This window comes from Phoxinus phoxinus, assembly GCF_949152265.1.
Source record: "Phoxinus phoxinus genome assembly, chromosome: 2".
Lineage (NCBI taxonomy): Eukaryota > Metazoa > Chordata > Actinopteri > Cypriniformes > Leuciscidae > Phoxinus > Phoxinus phoxinus.
Genome location: NC_136877.1, coordinates 24,209,870 through 24,224,709, shown reverse-complemented (window position 1 = coordinate 24,224,709; position 14,840 = coordinate 24,209,870). Strand labels below are relative to the sequence as shown.

Below are 14,840 nucleotides of genomic sequence, written 5' to 3'. Positions count from 1 at the left end.
AAAATATGCCTGAAGAATCAGTAGAAGGAAAAAGAGAAATCAATAACCCCCAGGTCCTTTTTCTCCTTCAAAAAGAAAGGTGTGTGTGTGTGTGTGTGTGTATCTCATCGATTCCACTCAAAGACTTTGACCTATACAACAAACACAGATATCTTGTGAAACTAAGAAAAACTTATGAATGGGTTATAAACAGAAAGAGAATTTCTTATCTCCCATAAGTCTCCTTAAAGAGAATAGGCCTTAACTACATGCTTGTATGTTGCAGTTTAAAGCGACAGTTAAGTATAAGAAGGGACAGTTAATTATGATTCATAAATAAATTTGGTGTACTACTGAAATTGACATGGCACTAAAGGAGGGTATAATGATGGATAACTGAACAGACAAACCATTAACATTCTTTAATTATTCTCCGTCTCATTTTATTAAATGAATGTGTATTGTTATATTTCACATTAATGCACTTCAAAGATCTCATAATGCCTTTTTTGCGGTTCATTTATTTCCCCATTTAAAATAAATTAGCCTCACTGCTGGTTTTACAGAACAAGTTTGGCTAATGCAAGTCAAACTAGTTTCTTGACTTAAAGCGTAAAAAGGTTTACCTTGAATTTTCTGTGAATTATTAAAAGTTTTTTTTTTGTATTAATAGGAATACAATTTTTAGTCACAAAAGGAACCCCTATACACCAGCAAAATCAGTTACTCTATGCTTTAAAAATAAATAAAAGTAGACTACATAAAAGCAGATATTTGCCATTTGGGACAATAACACTTTATTTCTACAAAATAATTAAGAGACAATTACAAAAAACAATAATACTGCTTTCATCCTTTACTTTTCAGAGACCAAATGCTTTTTAGAGCTTATTAGTAACAATAGTAACCATTAAACTAGAATGTGGAACAAAACATGAACTCTGTGAACTCTCGAAATATATATTTTGTCTGTGAACATGTTTGTTCTAAAACATGAGATAGTGTGAACAGAGCATTTCGAAGGTGCTGCTCTTTTTGTGTTATTATATGTACAAGTGTTTCAGTGATTAAATGCTTTGATAAACAAAAATGTTATCCAAAAAAAAGGTTAAAAAGCTTGGACAGGTTAAAAAGAGACATTTTTAAAAAGCCTACACGTTTTAGCACGCATTTAATTCATTTTGCATTTCACTCACACAATGAAATGAATCAAAATCTCTCAAAGTAAACTTGCAGCAAAATTTAAGAAATAACAGAATAAATAGTTCAACAGTAAAGTGTGTCTGTGCATGTCTGCCATAGAGAAGCCTTCAGTACAGGAAGGTACCAAAGCTGCCCTTGCCATTGAGCTTGAATTGATTTCCATGAATGGAAATAAACATTTCCTGTGAGAGTAGATTCTCATCAGCCTGCATGGCCCCTAGTGCTTTTATCCGGCTCTTCTGAAGCCCATGTTTTTTGGCCGACGTGGCAACCAACTCTTGCTTGATGGCATCGTTCCCCTCAGTGAAGTCTGGAGGGATGGAATGGCTATGCTTGATGGCTGGACACTCTTCCACCACAATGATGGGCACATCAAAATCATCATCATCCTCGTTCATATCTGCCTCTGGTTTTACTCCTGTGTCCTCAGATTCTTCCTCTTTCTCATCTGACAAAACAGAAGAGACAGGCTTCAGAATAGATTTGGTTTTAAATTGTTTTTGGTGATAGGATTTCTAATCTAGAACCTAAACAAAATGTGATTCAAAACTAGATATAATTGGGAAAACAAATAGCGATAAATCTCAGTTGTGAAGCATGTATGGGTTTGAAACGCCATGAGTGAGAGCGAATGAATATACATTTTTGGGCAAATTATTCCTTTAATTCCTGACCAAAAAGCAGGCAGCTCAGAATGATGCATCAACACAACATGCTCTCATTCAACTTTACAGCAGAGAGCAATATGAATGGTTATAGTCAGCCTGAAAATGATAGGGTACAATAAAAGAATGTGTTTGAAACATCTACGACTCTGCCGTAAATGGAGGGCTTTTGCACTAAAACTGAACCCTGCTGTTCCTAGAAAAACAAATGACGCAAGGGACAATTGTAGTGTAATACTAGACAGAGACTTTCATTTCCTAAATTCAAAAAAAGAAAAAGAAAAAAAAAAGCGTCTTTAGGAAAGCCAGGTGTTACACTACGAGCAGTGTAAAACTTTCTTCACGCATTGCTATTCGACTTGCTGATAGAGGCCAGAAAAGAACTATAACATAACCTACCTTTTCCTTCCAATATGTTTTATATCTATTTGAGGGCTGAATAAGATAAATCTATTAGTTCGGAATTCCAACTCTCAAACAAAAACACACGTCGACAAACTGAAATACCTCTCTTACATAAAAAGGGGTGCCATTTAAACAATGCAGAACAGAAAGTCACTATGCCTATGCGTCCATTACACAAAGGCAGATGATTAGAAGCAGAAACAAAGGAGCCAGAGGGAGAAGTAGGGTCTACTTGTATTTTAAAGCCGAGGCGCCTTCTGCGAAGCATATTTCAGAAATTAAGCACACTGCGTTTACAGCTGCCCTTCACTGAATGTCAAGCGTATTTCCGTTCTTTCCTTTTCTCAAAACGGAGCTGGCTGAGAGAGGGAAAAAAGCCAATCTTGCTGAAGAAAAGTACCGTGGGGATGGCAGTCATTACGGACAGGCCTTCCAACAGCCCCAGGGGGGGATTTTTGACAAAAATTTTATGCAAGCGAATATATTTTCCGCAGGAGAAAGTAGAGCACTTTTCGCATAGTCGGACTGATTCCTGCGGGTTCCTGCATGAGCTATATAGGCTTGTGACGTATGCAGGCACACACAGAACCATTTACATTAATGGTCGTGGCCTATTTAATTTGTGACAAAGAAGATAAGATGTGTGAAAGCAAAAAAAAACATCAAGGTTACAAGGTTAATGGACTGGCCCTGGACACATGAATGTATTATTTATGTACTGTAAATGTTCCAAGGCGGCACATTTTCAAATATTTCCCAATAAATGACAAGAATTTCTGCATTTCAAAATTCAGCATAAAAAAACATGTGAATGAATCGTGCCCCTATTATGATATTTTAAAAGTTCCTAATTTTCTTTGGGAGGTAAACAGGTTAACATGCATCCAAGGTAAAAGAAAACACTTTAATTGTCTCATAATACGTTGCACCATCACCTCTTTTCTCACGGTGTCTGAAATGGTTCGATAAAGGATAAACCTCTGCTTTCCGAGAGCCTACACTGCTCAGATTGGTCAGATGACCCAATCTGCTTACAGTGCATGTTGGAAACGAAACGCTCATTACCAAATCTGAATTTCAGCTCTGGAGGCTTCGAACAGTAACGATAGCATAGGTTTTACCGTGTCAATTCAAGCCCGAGTCCTCATCCTTTGGAAGCGCATGCTAAGTGGATTTGCTTTCACAGAGCAGGAATCGGAGAGTCTACTCAACATGTCAACAACACAAACCAAACTTTTCCAGGCCTCAGCTACAACTACAGTGTTTGATGGCAGGTCAAAGTAGACATTGTTTGCCAATGAAGACCATAGAATGACATTATGCATATTCGTTACAAACCTACATAGAGCAGGGCCGAGAGCTGTGGGAATGGTGCAAGGCCGTTGGCAAGACAAAACACGTCCAAATGATAAACTTTCAGTCTATGATGGTTAAATTTAGTAGTTAATCCGCGAATCACATGCCACAAAAGTTGTTTTGCTTTTTCATACAGCTTTCTTACACAAAACATGTCTTACAAATTTTAAATCAATATATTGTCTTATCTGAATGAGTATGCAGGATGATTTTCACATAGTTTTGAAGCAAATATTCGAACAGTGCTGGTCCGTACGGATCGCGATCCGTTGCACCACTAATGTATAGACATTTCATCACCCCAAATTACATAGTAAAAATTTGACCCTGTCAAAAAAGGTGCAGTACTTTCTGCAATTGGGTTGGGTCATGTTTACACCTTAAACGAACCGTACCAGAGAGCACCTCTTCAGCTGGGTCTCGGTACGGTTGTTTGGTCCGCACCTGAGTGCGATTGCTGTATTCACCCCTGCCCAAAAGATCCGCACCGAGGGGGGAAACCAACCAAACAAAACAGGTGTGAATACACCCTTAAAATCTCAGGGGGTACTTCACAAGTCAATAGTTTAGGTCAAAGGTGTTACAGCTGACAAAATAAAAAGTTTGGGAATTACTAATGTGGAGTTTGAAAACTTTAAAGATTACCTTTAATTGATAATGGCAAAAGTAATTAAATGTAAAAATAAGGGGAAATGAGCATGTGTACTATTAAATATCCAATATTGACCAACACAAATCTCTAATATCAGCTAATAATTCAAATATAATCCATTTATCATGCTTCATTCAGTGTTGTCATTTTTGAAGCTTGACAAGCTGGACACTAATCAACAGAAGCTGTATAAAAAGAGCTGTGAAAAGATTCTTCAGAGTTGTACTTTTTTGCTCCAAGAAAGAAAAGTAACACTACTTTAAAAACAAAAAAGGGGGACATTTTCATTTAATGCTTGCAGCAATTTGTCTGCACAAAACCTAGAGCATATGTTAGAGTTTCTACATTTTCAGGTGTTGCTAGGTACTTCAAGATAACCGCTCTAAATTAACTAGCTGGTGTTAATTTGAGAATATGCCCTGCTTCTGTTGAGCTGAGGCAGCAGGAGCAGACAGAAGAAGAGAGAGGCACCTGCGGCAATGGGCTCTGGGGGCAGATCCTCCACGGTAGCATCACCTGGCTTGACCAAGATAACGCCGTAGCCTTGATTGTTGTGGATCACGTTGTTCACCATGGTGATTTTAGGCATGGCATCCAACTCATCTGCAAAATCCTGCCAAAGGGGAAGCAGAGGGTGGTAAACACGCAGCATGCCTACACAAATGAACATGCACGCACGCACACACTCACATCTCTTTTTGGCCTAAGCAATGTGAGGAAGAATGAAAGACTGAGGTTGGGAAGGCACAGCGTGTACACAAATGCACAAAAGCTTTAGGAAGGTAGATAAAATCCAATTATTCCGCTAGAGTTAATTACGGAAAAATTCTTTTGGGATGCTGCTACCTGTGTGTGACTCTAATTTGCTCTCAGGTGAAACACTAACACTGACTTGAGAAAGCGATCACATAATACTTCAGCTCATGAAACACTTTCTCAATTGAAGCCGATCTGCAAAATCTTCCACAAAGATGTGTCTACAACTGCAGGGTGCTCACTGGCTTTTCTGAGCTTTCCTCTGAACTGTGTGAGCGTACTGACCTCTGGTGACACAGCTTAGAGCTATTACCATCAAAGACGCCCCATGGCGGCCAGTGAAGTCCCACTCCACTAACGCATTAAAGGGGCTAACTTCCCTGGAGGTCTTCTAAATGCATTAATCCACTAAGGACATTAATACGATACCAAGACAGCTCTGCGGTTCGCCTCTGTTTGGTCAGGTAAAATACTTGCTGTTGCCTGGGCAACGATTAGCAGTAACCAGGAGCTAGACGGGCTAATCTATAGGCATTTAGAAGAGCAGAAGCTCATCCATCTTGCTCACCTTAATCAGGATCCCCTCCTTGCAGTGATGGATGCCGTTGCCCACCAGACTGCATACACTCCCAGGGTAGATCTCCACACCGGCCCCCTGAAGCAAACACACAGCGACCATCAGAACAGATGATAGTGGTATTAGTAAATGAAGAAGAGGCTCTTTAGTAACATGGTTGGTGGTAAATCAGTCAAAGAATGCTGCTGGCGTGATCTTTCACACCTGTATCTCATACTGTAATAACTAGCGTAAAGGATAGATGATGGAGCTATACATTCAAATAATTAAACTTATTTAAAAAGTGAAGAAGTCATTTTATGATTTCGTGAGGTACCGTGTGCCAGTGCAGCTTACCTTGGAGCCGTACAGGTCACACATGTTCATGGAGAGCTGGGCCGCCGATCGCACTATCACACCTGTGGTCTCACACTGCATCACACAATTTTCCATTTCCAGCTTCCCCTGGCGAACACCTGATGAAAGATAAAGGGTGACAAATTGAAAAGACATTGGAGGACGGTGGCAGGACATGCAAGGAGGAACGGTTTCCGGTCACATATAAAGGTTGAAAATAGTGCTGGGCTATATTGAATATACACAATACAAAATTAAACAAAATTGACAAATCACAGTGATTTTTAAGACGTTAGATTAGATCCATGATCTTGATTTGCGAGTATGAAAGTGTTAAGACAGATTTTTAAATTGCATCTTTTATTTAAACTTTAGCTGCAAGAATGGCAAGTTTTATTCATATATAGAATCAGTTCAAAATGTTTGTTTTGATTGATACAAAACTTTGGTTCAGCAAAAAAAACTAAAAAACATCATACTGTAAAATATTAAAATAACCTATTTTTAGAAAATATTCTATTTTAAAATGTAATTAATTACTGTAATACAAAGTTGAATTCTCAGCATCATTACTCCAATCTTCAGTGCCAAATTATCCTCTATTATTATCAATGTTGAAAACAGGTGTGCTGCTTGCTGCAGAATATATTTGTAGAAAACATTACATATATTTCAGGATTTTAATTTTTTGATAAAATAGAAAAAGGTCAAAACATCAGCATTTATTTAAATCAGCATTTATAGAATTTTGCAACAAGGTTAAAGTATTTACTGTCACTTTTGAACAAATGTAATGCATCCTTGCTGTGCTATGTATCAATTTCTTTGACACACACACACGTATTTATATATTTTATATATAAGTCTGAAAAATAGTTTTTTTTTTAGCTATCGCCCAGCCTTAATACTGTAGGAAAACATGGTTTTGGAAACAAGCAGGATATCTAGCCTAGTGGATAATAAACATACCTATTTCTCTGTCCAGATCAGAAATCCCACAGGAAACAAACCTTTAGTGTAGCTGCACACGGGGATACAGATTTAAAAGCTCCCTAGGCTAGACATGCCAGAATGGCTCACCAATGAAATGACAAGGAAAACATAAAATGACTTGTCACTGGCCAAATGAATGCACATCAGGTCTCGGGTGGATATACTGCTGCCCATTCAACAGCAGCAGTCCCTCAAGACTCTTTGACAAACAGCTGGAAAGAGGGGAAAGGGACAGGCCAATTTTCTTTAAGACTCACACAAGATGCCTTCAATGGCGTCGCGCTGTATGAACTTTAGATTTGAGAGTTTGACGTTTGCCCCCGTTGACTCCACAAAAGAGTCACCCTTGTTACGCTTCTCGATCACCACCTCGTCCGGCAGACCGTATCCTGAGGGAAGACAGGGAGAGAAATGGCTTTGGAAAAAAGTGCTTTTAAGACCAACCCTTAGATATTTGCCAGACACTTATCCAAAGCAACTTACAAAAAGCAAAAAGAAAAGTATTTTACAAAATAAAATAGAACCAAACAAGATGCAAAAAGAAAGTGAAAACAAGAAAAAAAGAAAAATCACAGCAGCGAGATTTTAATGTTGTTTAGGTCTCTTTAAATAAAAATACCCTTGTTATAAAACAGGCCAGTGATGGCATATTTTCGACAGTAACAAGAACCTGTTAAAATTGCACTCTTTGAATAAAACATTTTCTGAACCTGCATGACAAAAACGCAGAAGGGAAATTGACAGGCCCTTAACCCTGATGGATCACTGTCATTTACCACTATGCCTACCATCCAGCAAAGAACATCTCATTATAGCAAAGCCTCTCCATAAAGGACCTAATTTTCTATGGAAATTAGACCGTCTCTCAGTCTAGACACATGGTTTCCAAGTAACAATGTGGCTAAATGACCATCAACTATCGTGTTGAGTGAGTCTATAGCAGACTGATGACTGAGAGGTCAGCTTAGCACCATCTCAGTTTGAGATAGTGGTGGCAGGTCAGCGAGAGCAGCGGTTCAAAGCCGCAGAGTTTGACAGCCCAGCTTCATTACACACTGCTCTTTGACAGGTGGTCCTGAAGCAGGCTCCTTCCAGAGTTTTCGAACAATGCTCAGATGAACTTCAGCACCCTGGTCAGCTCTCACACACACTTCTTTCAAATGCCAAAGGCTGAATATAGACCAATAAGGTCACAGCACTATCCACACTTCTACGCCTGCATGTAACAAGAGTGGATTTGGTGGAAGATCTCACCGTAATTGACAGCAGTGGGATGCTTTAAATGGGGAAAACACAGAATCACACATTTCCAGGATTCTAAGAAGCGGAAGTAGTCATAGTTGGGTAAAATTATATAGTGGTGAACGGAAACTACTGCAACAAACATAATTTCTGCATTCCCATTTGCTCCAATAGCAAAAGAAAATCTATTCTAATCTAGTCTATTCTAATCTATCTATTCTATAACTCACGCAGCAGTGTTAACTTGTTTTCTGCCATTTACAAAATAAAAAAAGTAATAACCCAAAATAGTGTTATAAATTTACATTAATATTTCTAAAAATAAAAAAAAGAAATCTATTAAAAAAATATTATACAAAAAAATATTTTACATTACCAGTATATATGCAGTTAATAACTGGAAATGTATCATCACAGTCTGTGAAAATGGTCTTTATACTTTTATAAAACATGCAAAACAATTTACTGCTCCTTCAAATAATCTCGGCGATAAAGCCATAGCCTGAGACAGAGAAGAGGCACGTGTGACATTCTCGCTAAATACCAAAGAGTTCTTTTATGGTAATCTGGCAGTGGTCTAATTGAGTTGCTCTTCTCCTGTAGTAGAGCCAGCAGCCGGCTGAGTGTTATCTCCTCTTTCAGGGCTTCCCTGACGCTGCAGGAGGGACTGCCAAGCACACAAAACCTCCATATTTAAACAGCGGCCTCCAGGCCTCTCCTCTTCCTCATTCGACTTCATCACTATCTGACTTTGCAGGTCACCCATTTGCATAAAGAGACTCGACCCTGACCCTGTGCTCTCTCTGCTCGCTTGCCTCCACATTCCTCATGAATTAATTTCCGCCTCCCCATCATTGGAAGATGGTTATTGTTCCATCGAGCTCAATTACCTCGGAAAGCTTCCTAATATCACGCACCGATTGCGGTGTTCATTTTATACACATCCAGGGAACCATTTTGACAAACAAGGCATGGTGCCAGACTACCGACTTACTGTTATGAAGCATGCTGTTTCACAAAGCTTTCTTAAAGGGAAAAGAATAGTACAAAACACAGGCGATTTCCTCTGAAGTTTAGATGGAGGTGGATGCAAAAAAAGTAAAGTACCAACTTCCAATCAATTTGGATGATATAGGTAAAAGTCTCTACATCACACTGCAGCTAAAACTGGCCAAACCATTGATTTAGACATCACTAATGTCATCCATAAATTTTTTTTTTTTTTTTTTTTGTAATTGTCCTTACAGAAAACTATCATATAGATTCAGAATGCTAGAAATTTGACATAAGTCTTAATTACTTTTTTGGATTTTTTTTCATTGAACTTCAATTTCATTATATTGAATTGATTCAAATGAACCCCTATTAGTTTCCATGAAATTTGCCAAAAATCAACACAATGAAAAAAGGAAATATGTAAAACTGAAAACCTCTATTGTGGCTTATCAGATGACTAGAGAAGTCTTGCACACATCACCAGAGAAGTCAGTAGTTTTCATCAGAAGGTCCAGTTATGACATTTTGACAAAACATTACTAGGTCAACAATATTTTGACCAAAAAAAATTGAACAATTCATCTGTGAATACGTTTCAAAAAGATCTATAACATGGTGAGTCATGTGATTACCTTCAACCTCGATAGAGTCGACGAGACTGATGGAGCTGGTGATGATGTAAAGGCCCGGACATATGATGACCACATCGCCCTCATAGCACGCATTGACCGCAAGCACCGGGTCACTGTGAAACTGGGATCAAAACACACCACATTAGTCCAACTCATCTTTATCCTGAAGAGAAATCAGAAGAGACTGTAAAAACAGTCTGACACACGCACACTTAAGTGGGGTTGAACAGAGGCATGCGAGCACACACATCTGCACCATTTTAACAAGTTCTTGAGGGATAAACTGGCTCACAGAACAAGAGAGATCAAACATGAGCTAGTACAAGAACACTGCACTTTACAAATCCTACATTACAGCACATTGACACATCAGTGATCATATAGTCCTAACAACTGCTTTCCGCGCAAACCACTCTTTAATCGCACTACTCGAGCAGAAGACGGAGAAGCGAGCACATGTAAGATTATACTGGACAAACTATTCACTGAGACCTAGCAGGCATAGAATTATACTAGCACAAGTGAAATCAATGATACGATTTTTTTAAGAGCTCTGAGGCGTCCAGAGCGCTCTCACCCAGATATTAACCTTTAGGAGGTAAACCCAGGAAATTAAAAGACAGTGATCATCAGAGGCGATGGGAGAGAGGGGCATTAATATCAGCATTTGTGCAGGATTTGCTCAACCTGCCTTGTCTGAAACTACTTTATTTAAAACGATCAGACCATCCCCCATCAGGATTCAGCTCTTGAAATAGGGGAAGTGACCTTTACCAATTCAAATACCATATTTCCCACCCAAATGTCCAGTCATGGCTTAAAACGAAGAGGTTCTCCCATTCTTTCACAGTCCAGATGTCATTAACCCCTCCTAAAATCCCCATTTACAAAGCCAGTACAGCTGAAAACAAGACCCTTATCCTGCAAAGCGGCGTACTACAAGGTCTTCTGACCAGCATGATAACTACGCCCTGAAAAAGAGAAAGGGTTATACACACCTGCACTTCAAACTCTTCACTCGAATAGTGGGGCATCAGTTTGTCAGTTATCAAGCTTTGAAGCTGGTGAACTGTGGCCGAGGCAGATACTAAGTGGACCACATGGCCGCCGGCAGGACGTGGCCCCTTTGCCCTGCATGACTGCTGACCAGAGTTCACCTTGTAGCCCAGAACATACCTGCAATAGATAAGCAGGTGGCGCGGGTAAGCAAACCAAAGAACTAACAGGCACACATGCTCAAACACAGCTGTTCAGATTAACACGTCTTTGATCCCAGTGGATCTGAAATCTGGTAACTAGGAAAGACTGATGATTAATTATGGAGCAGCGCGTATTGATCCTGAGGTTTGGAAAACATAAAGAAGTCAATACTTCAAAAACCACGAATGCCTGATAGCAATATTAATCACATTTATACTCATTATGTTTCTCTCCTGATTAACCTGGGGGTTGAAGAGCAAATGTGGGCACAAATATACATGACACCTCTCAATCTCAAACACACACAGCAGTAATAATAACCTGAGCAGGGGGTTTTCAATGATACGCAGCTTGCGCTTAAGTGCTTCCAGCTGCTCGTACATGCGCAGCCCTTCCACCATGGACACATTGTCTTGTTCAGACTCGGAGTCGCTGTTCAGGTCACTTCTCAGGCTGGAGAACTCCTGAAACTTCCCTGAGCAGAGCGCCAGCACCGAGTGATACTCAGCGACAAGACCAGCTGGAACACGATCCTCCAAGATATCATAGTAACTGTGGAAAATACATGAAGGGACAGATGGGGGAAATGAGAGAGACAGAAAACCATGATCTTATTAAAGGTGATGACGAATTTCTGCATTACTAGGCGCACCATAAAGAATTGCATTCAAACTAAAGACGTCACAGGTGTGCCATTAAATTTGTCTGACATCTTCTCCACTATTGTTTATGCCAATGTGAGTTTAAAACTAGATATCCCATGCTTAAATTAACATCTAATTTCATAATGACTTTAAAAATTCCAGGAGTAAATATATTTGGATTACTCAAAGCAATTTATAGTGTTGTCTTATAATGAACTGTTCATTACTGAGTACACACTGCCACCTGGTGGTCAGCTCTTTTATAACTAAAACAGTGCTTGCTTGGGATACTACTAGACTTTGATGAACTCTGTTTGTTCATGCTTCAGGGGAAGAGATAGGGCACACAGAGGACACTTACAGCCTAAGACGAGGCTCCACACACCGAACAAAGTAATCAAAGTCATCATCCTCATCTTCCTCATCCCACTTCCTCCAGATATGCTTATAGAAAAACCTGTGGGGATTAGACAGAAAGGTGCAAGAGTGAATGATGGGAGGGGAGGGGGAGAGAGACAGTGTGGGGGAGATGCGAGTAACAATGACAGGTAAACCTCCTTAACCAATCAGTTCAGTATAACGAAAGGAACCTCATCAGAATCACAAACCAAACTCGTATACAACTGCAATGTTTGCACAAAATATGGCAGATTTGAATATCAAATGGCACATTCCATTAAATATTTAAACGTTTGCCTACAGTACCTCACCCACATGTTTGGAATATTTCAAGCTGTATAATTAACATTAACATTAGTTAATGTATTAAGAACAGTGCTGGGTAGAAACTGATTACATGTAATCTGGATTAAGAACTTGTTATTAGATTACATTACTCTATAATAATTTAAAAATACTCGAAATCAGACTAGTTACTTTTCTACTGATTAGATGTTATTCTCACAATGGCAGTAAATTATTAATAATTCTTTGTTATATTTTTAAATTTCCTTTCTAAAAAAGCCTACTGTTTATGTTCAGAAGGTCTTGCAGGCTTGTGGAATTGCACACATAGACAAGATAGTGATGTGCCTATTACTGAAAACTGAGAACCACACTCAGCATTTGATCACTGATTTACAGAAATCATTTCACTTTTAAGAAGCGTTTTCTCAACATTGCATATCTAATCAACTCCTGACACACTAATTATTATTTTAATGATCACTCAGTGAGTCATTTAACCATGCATTACTGTTTTTGGAAGGCATTAAAATACAAATTCATATCATTTCATATTTACATGCAATGCAGGAATTCCCCAACTTTTTTTGTCAGCTGAAACTCTGTGACCATATATATTTACTTGAATACCTTTTCAAGTTAGGTCAATAATAATAATAAAATAAAGTTCACGGTTCTCTGGTGGTCGATTAAAGGGATAGTTCATCCAAAAAATGAAAATTTCATAATTTACTGACCCTCAAGTTGTTCCAAACCTGTATAGATTTCTTTGTTTGTCCTGCTGAACACAAAAGATGATATTTTGAAGAGTGTGTGTTACCAGACCGCTTTGGGGCACCATTGACTTTGATAGTAGAGAGGAAAAAAAAATACTATTGGTGCCCCAGAAATGTTCAGTTTCCCACATTCTTCTAAATATCTTCCTTTGTGTTCAACAGAACAAATACATGATACAGGTTTGGAACAACATGAGGGTGAGTAAAGGACAGAATTTACATTTTTGGGTGAACTATCCCTTTAATGGTCACATGACATTGAGGTAAACAAATATTTGTATCTTTACATGTGGGTGGAAAAAACACATGCAGATGATCAACTTTCGTGACAACGCAGAACAGGCCCAATCGGGTAGTCTTTATTGAAGAGCCCTGAAAAGGAAAAGAAAAACAAGTACATTTAATGGGTTAACTAACCTGAGGTGTTCCAGGGCCAGAGCAGTCTGATCAAAGTCCCCAGACTCATCGTAGACAACCATGAGCTCCAGAAGAGGTACTTTATGAAGTGTAGCTTCCAGCAGGGACTTCATGGACTCTTCAGTAAGATCACAGCTTCTGGTCTCACACTCCATTGGTAGAACCAGCTCCACCTTTGCCTTTAGCTCCTTACAATCAACGTCAACAACCTACAACAACAATCCTCAGCCTTTTAAACATAATTTTGTGTGAATGCTTCAATCATACGCATTGACCTTTTGGTTTCTTGACAGTAAATACCCAAAAAGCACTTGCCACCATATGCTTCAATGAACTTACTTCAACCAGCACGTCAAACACATCAGTGTGCCATATGGCCTGCCAATCACATGGCTCCACTATCTTCTCCAGGTACTCAGCGGTGAAGGCTTCAACTTCAGACGTTTTACAGTCACCTGTCAAACATTTCGGGTTTTTAATTACACATATTGACTCGTGCATTGTTGTGGATGACTTTCAAAAGAGTTTGAATGGTTACCCAGCATGTAATCTTGATATGCCTTGAATCTCTCATAGTACAAAAGATGATCTGTCTGGAAGGTGTCCAGCAGTTTTCCATGTCCTGGCCTCTCTGCTCGCCTTAAATAAGTACAGGGTCTTTCATCACAAGTCAGATAATGGGTGCCGCTGTCGTCATCATCATCTTCTTCTGTCTGAAATAACTCTGAAAACATCAGCACTGGCAGTTCAGTAATGTGCCCTACAGACCCACACAACCAAATGTGTTTTGGCCAACCAAATGTAAGTAAAACGTGTGACATTCGATTAACTTTTTAGGGGTGTGTGAATGGCACATGGTAACTTGACATAATGGAGGAGTTCAGTGCAAATGACAATAAACCACACAGGCATAGCGAATACACATCACAAACCTTTAGAAACTCGGTTATGGTTTGGTCTGATCTCAGTACAGAGAGTCTCTGTCTCTCTTTCCGTCTCTTGGTTGACATTATGATCATGATCGTTTAGTGGATTTTCGCTGGTCAGCTGTATGATGATTTCAACGCTGTTTTCAGTCTCAGCGTCTCTCACCTCCTCCGGCTTTGAACACACAAGCTCCTCTGACATCACTAAAGATTAAAACTTTAATCTATCTACAATAAACGAGGTAGATATCAATAAAATGTATTTTGTTAACTAGGTTAACAGCCAACTGACGGTCGGTTTCCACCCTTCACTTGTATTTTCAAACGCTACCCGGGCTGAGCAAAGAGCCCAATAAACTCACAGGGCGGGGCAATCCGAAACATTCTTTAAAGGGACAGTG

The 14,840-nt window shown here is 39.2% G+C and overlaps 1 protein-coding gene across 1 annotated transcript; it reads right to left on the bottom strand.

Annotated features, from left to right (window-relative positions):
* Nucleotides 1-386: 386 nt before the first annotated feature.
* shcbp1 (SHC SH2-domain binding protein 1) lies at nt 387-14,801 on the bottom strand. Its single transcript, XM_079605069.1, has 13 exons — nt 14,446-14,801; nt 14,052-14,237; nt 13,853-13,968; nt 13,514-13,722; nt 11,998-12,093; nt 11,314-11,544; nt 10,791-10,968; nt 9,793-9,913; nt 7,180-7,311; nt 5,930-6,048; nt 5,585-5,671; nt 4,732-4,873; nt 387-1,630 (listed from the first exon to the last, which is right to left on the bottom strand). The coding sequence occupies exons 1-13, from the start codon at nt 14,639-14,641 to the stop codon at nt 1,290-1,292; spliced, it is 2,154 nt and encodes a 717-aa protein (XP_079461195.1). The 5' UTR covers nt 14,642-14,801; the 3' UTR covers nt 387-1,289.
* Between the last annotated feature and the right edge of the window lie 39 nt (nt 14,802-14,840).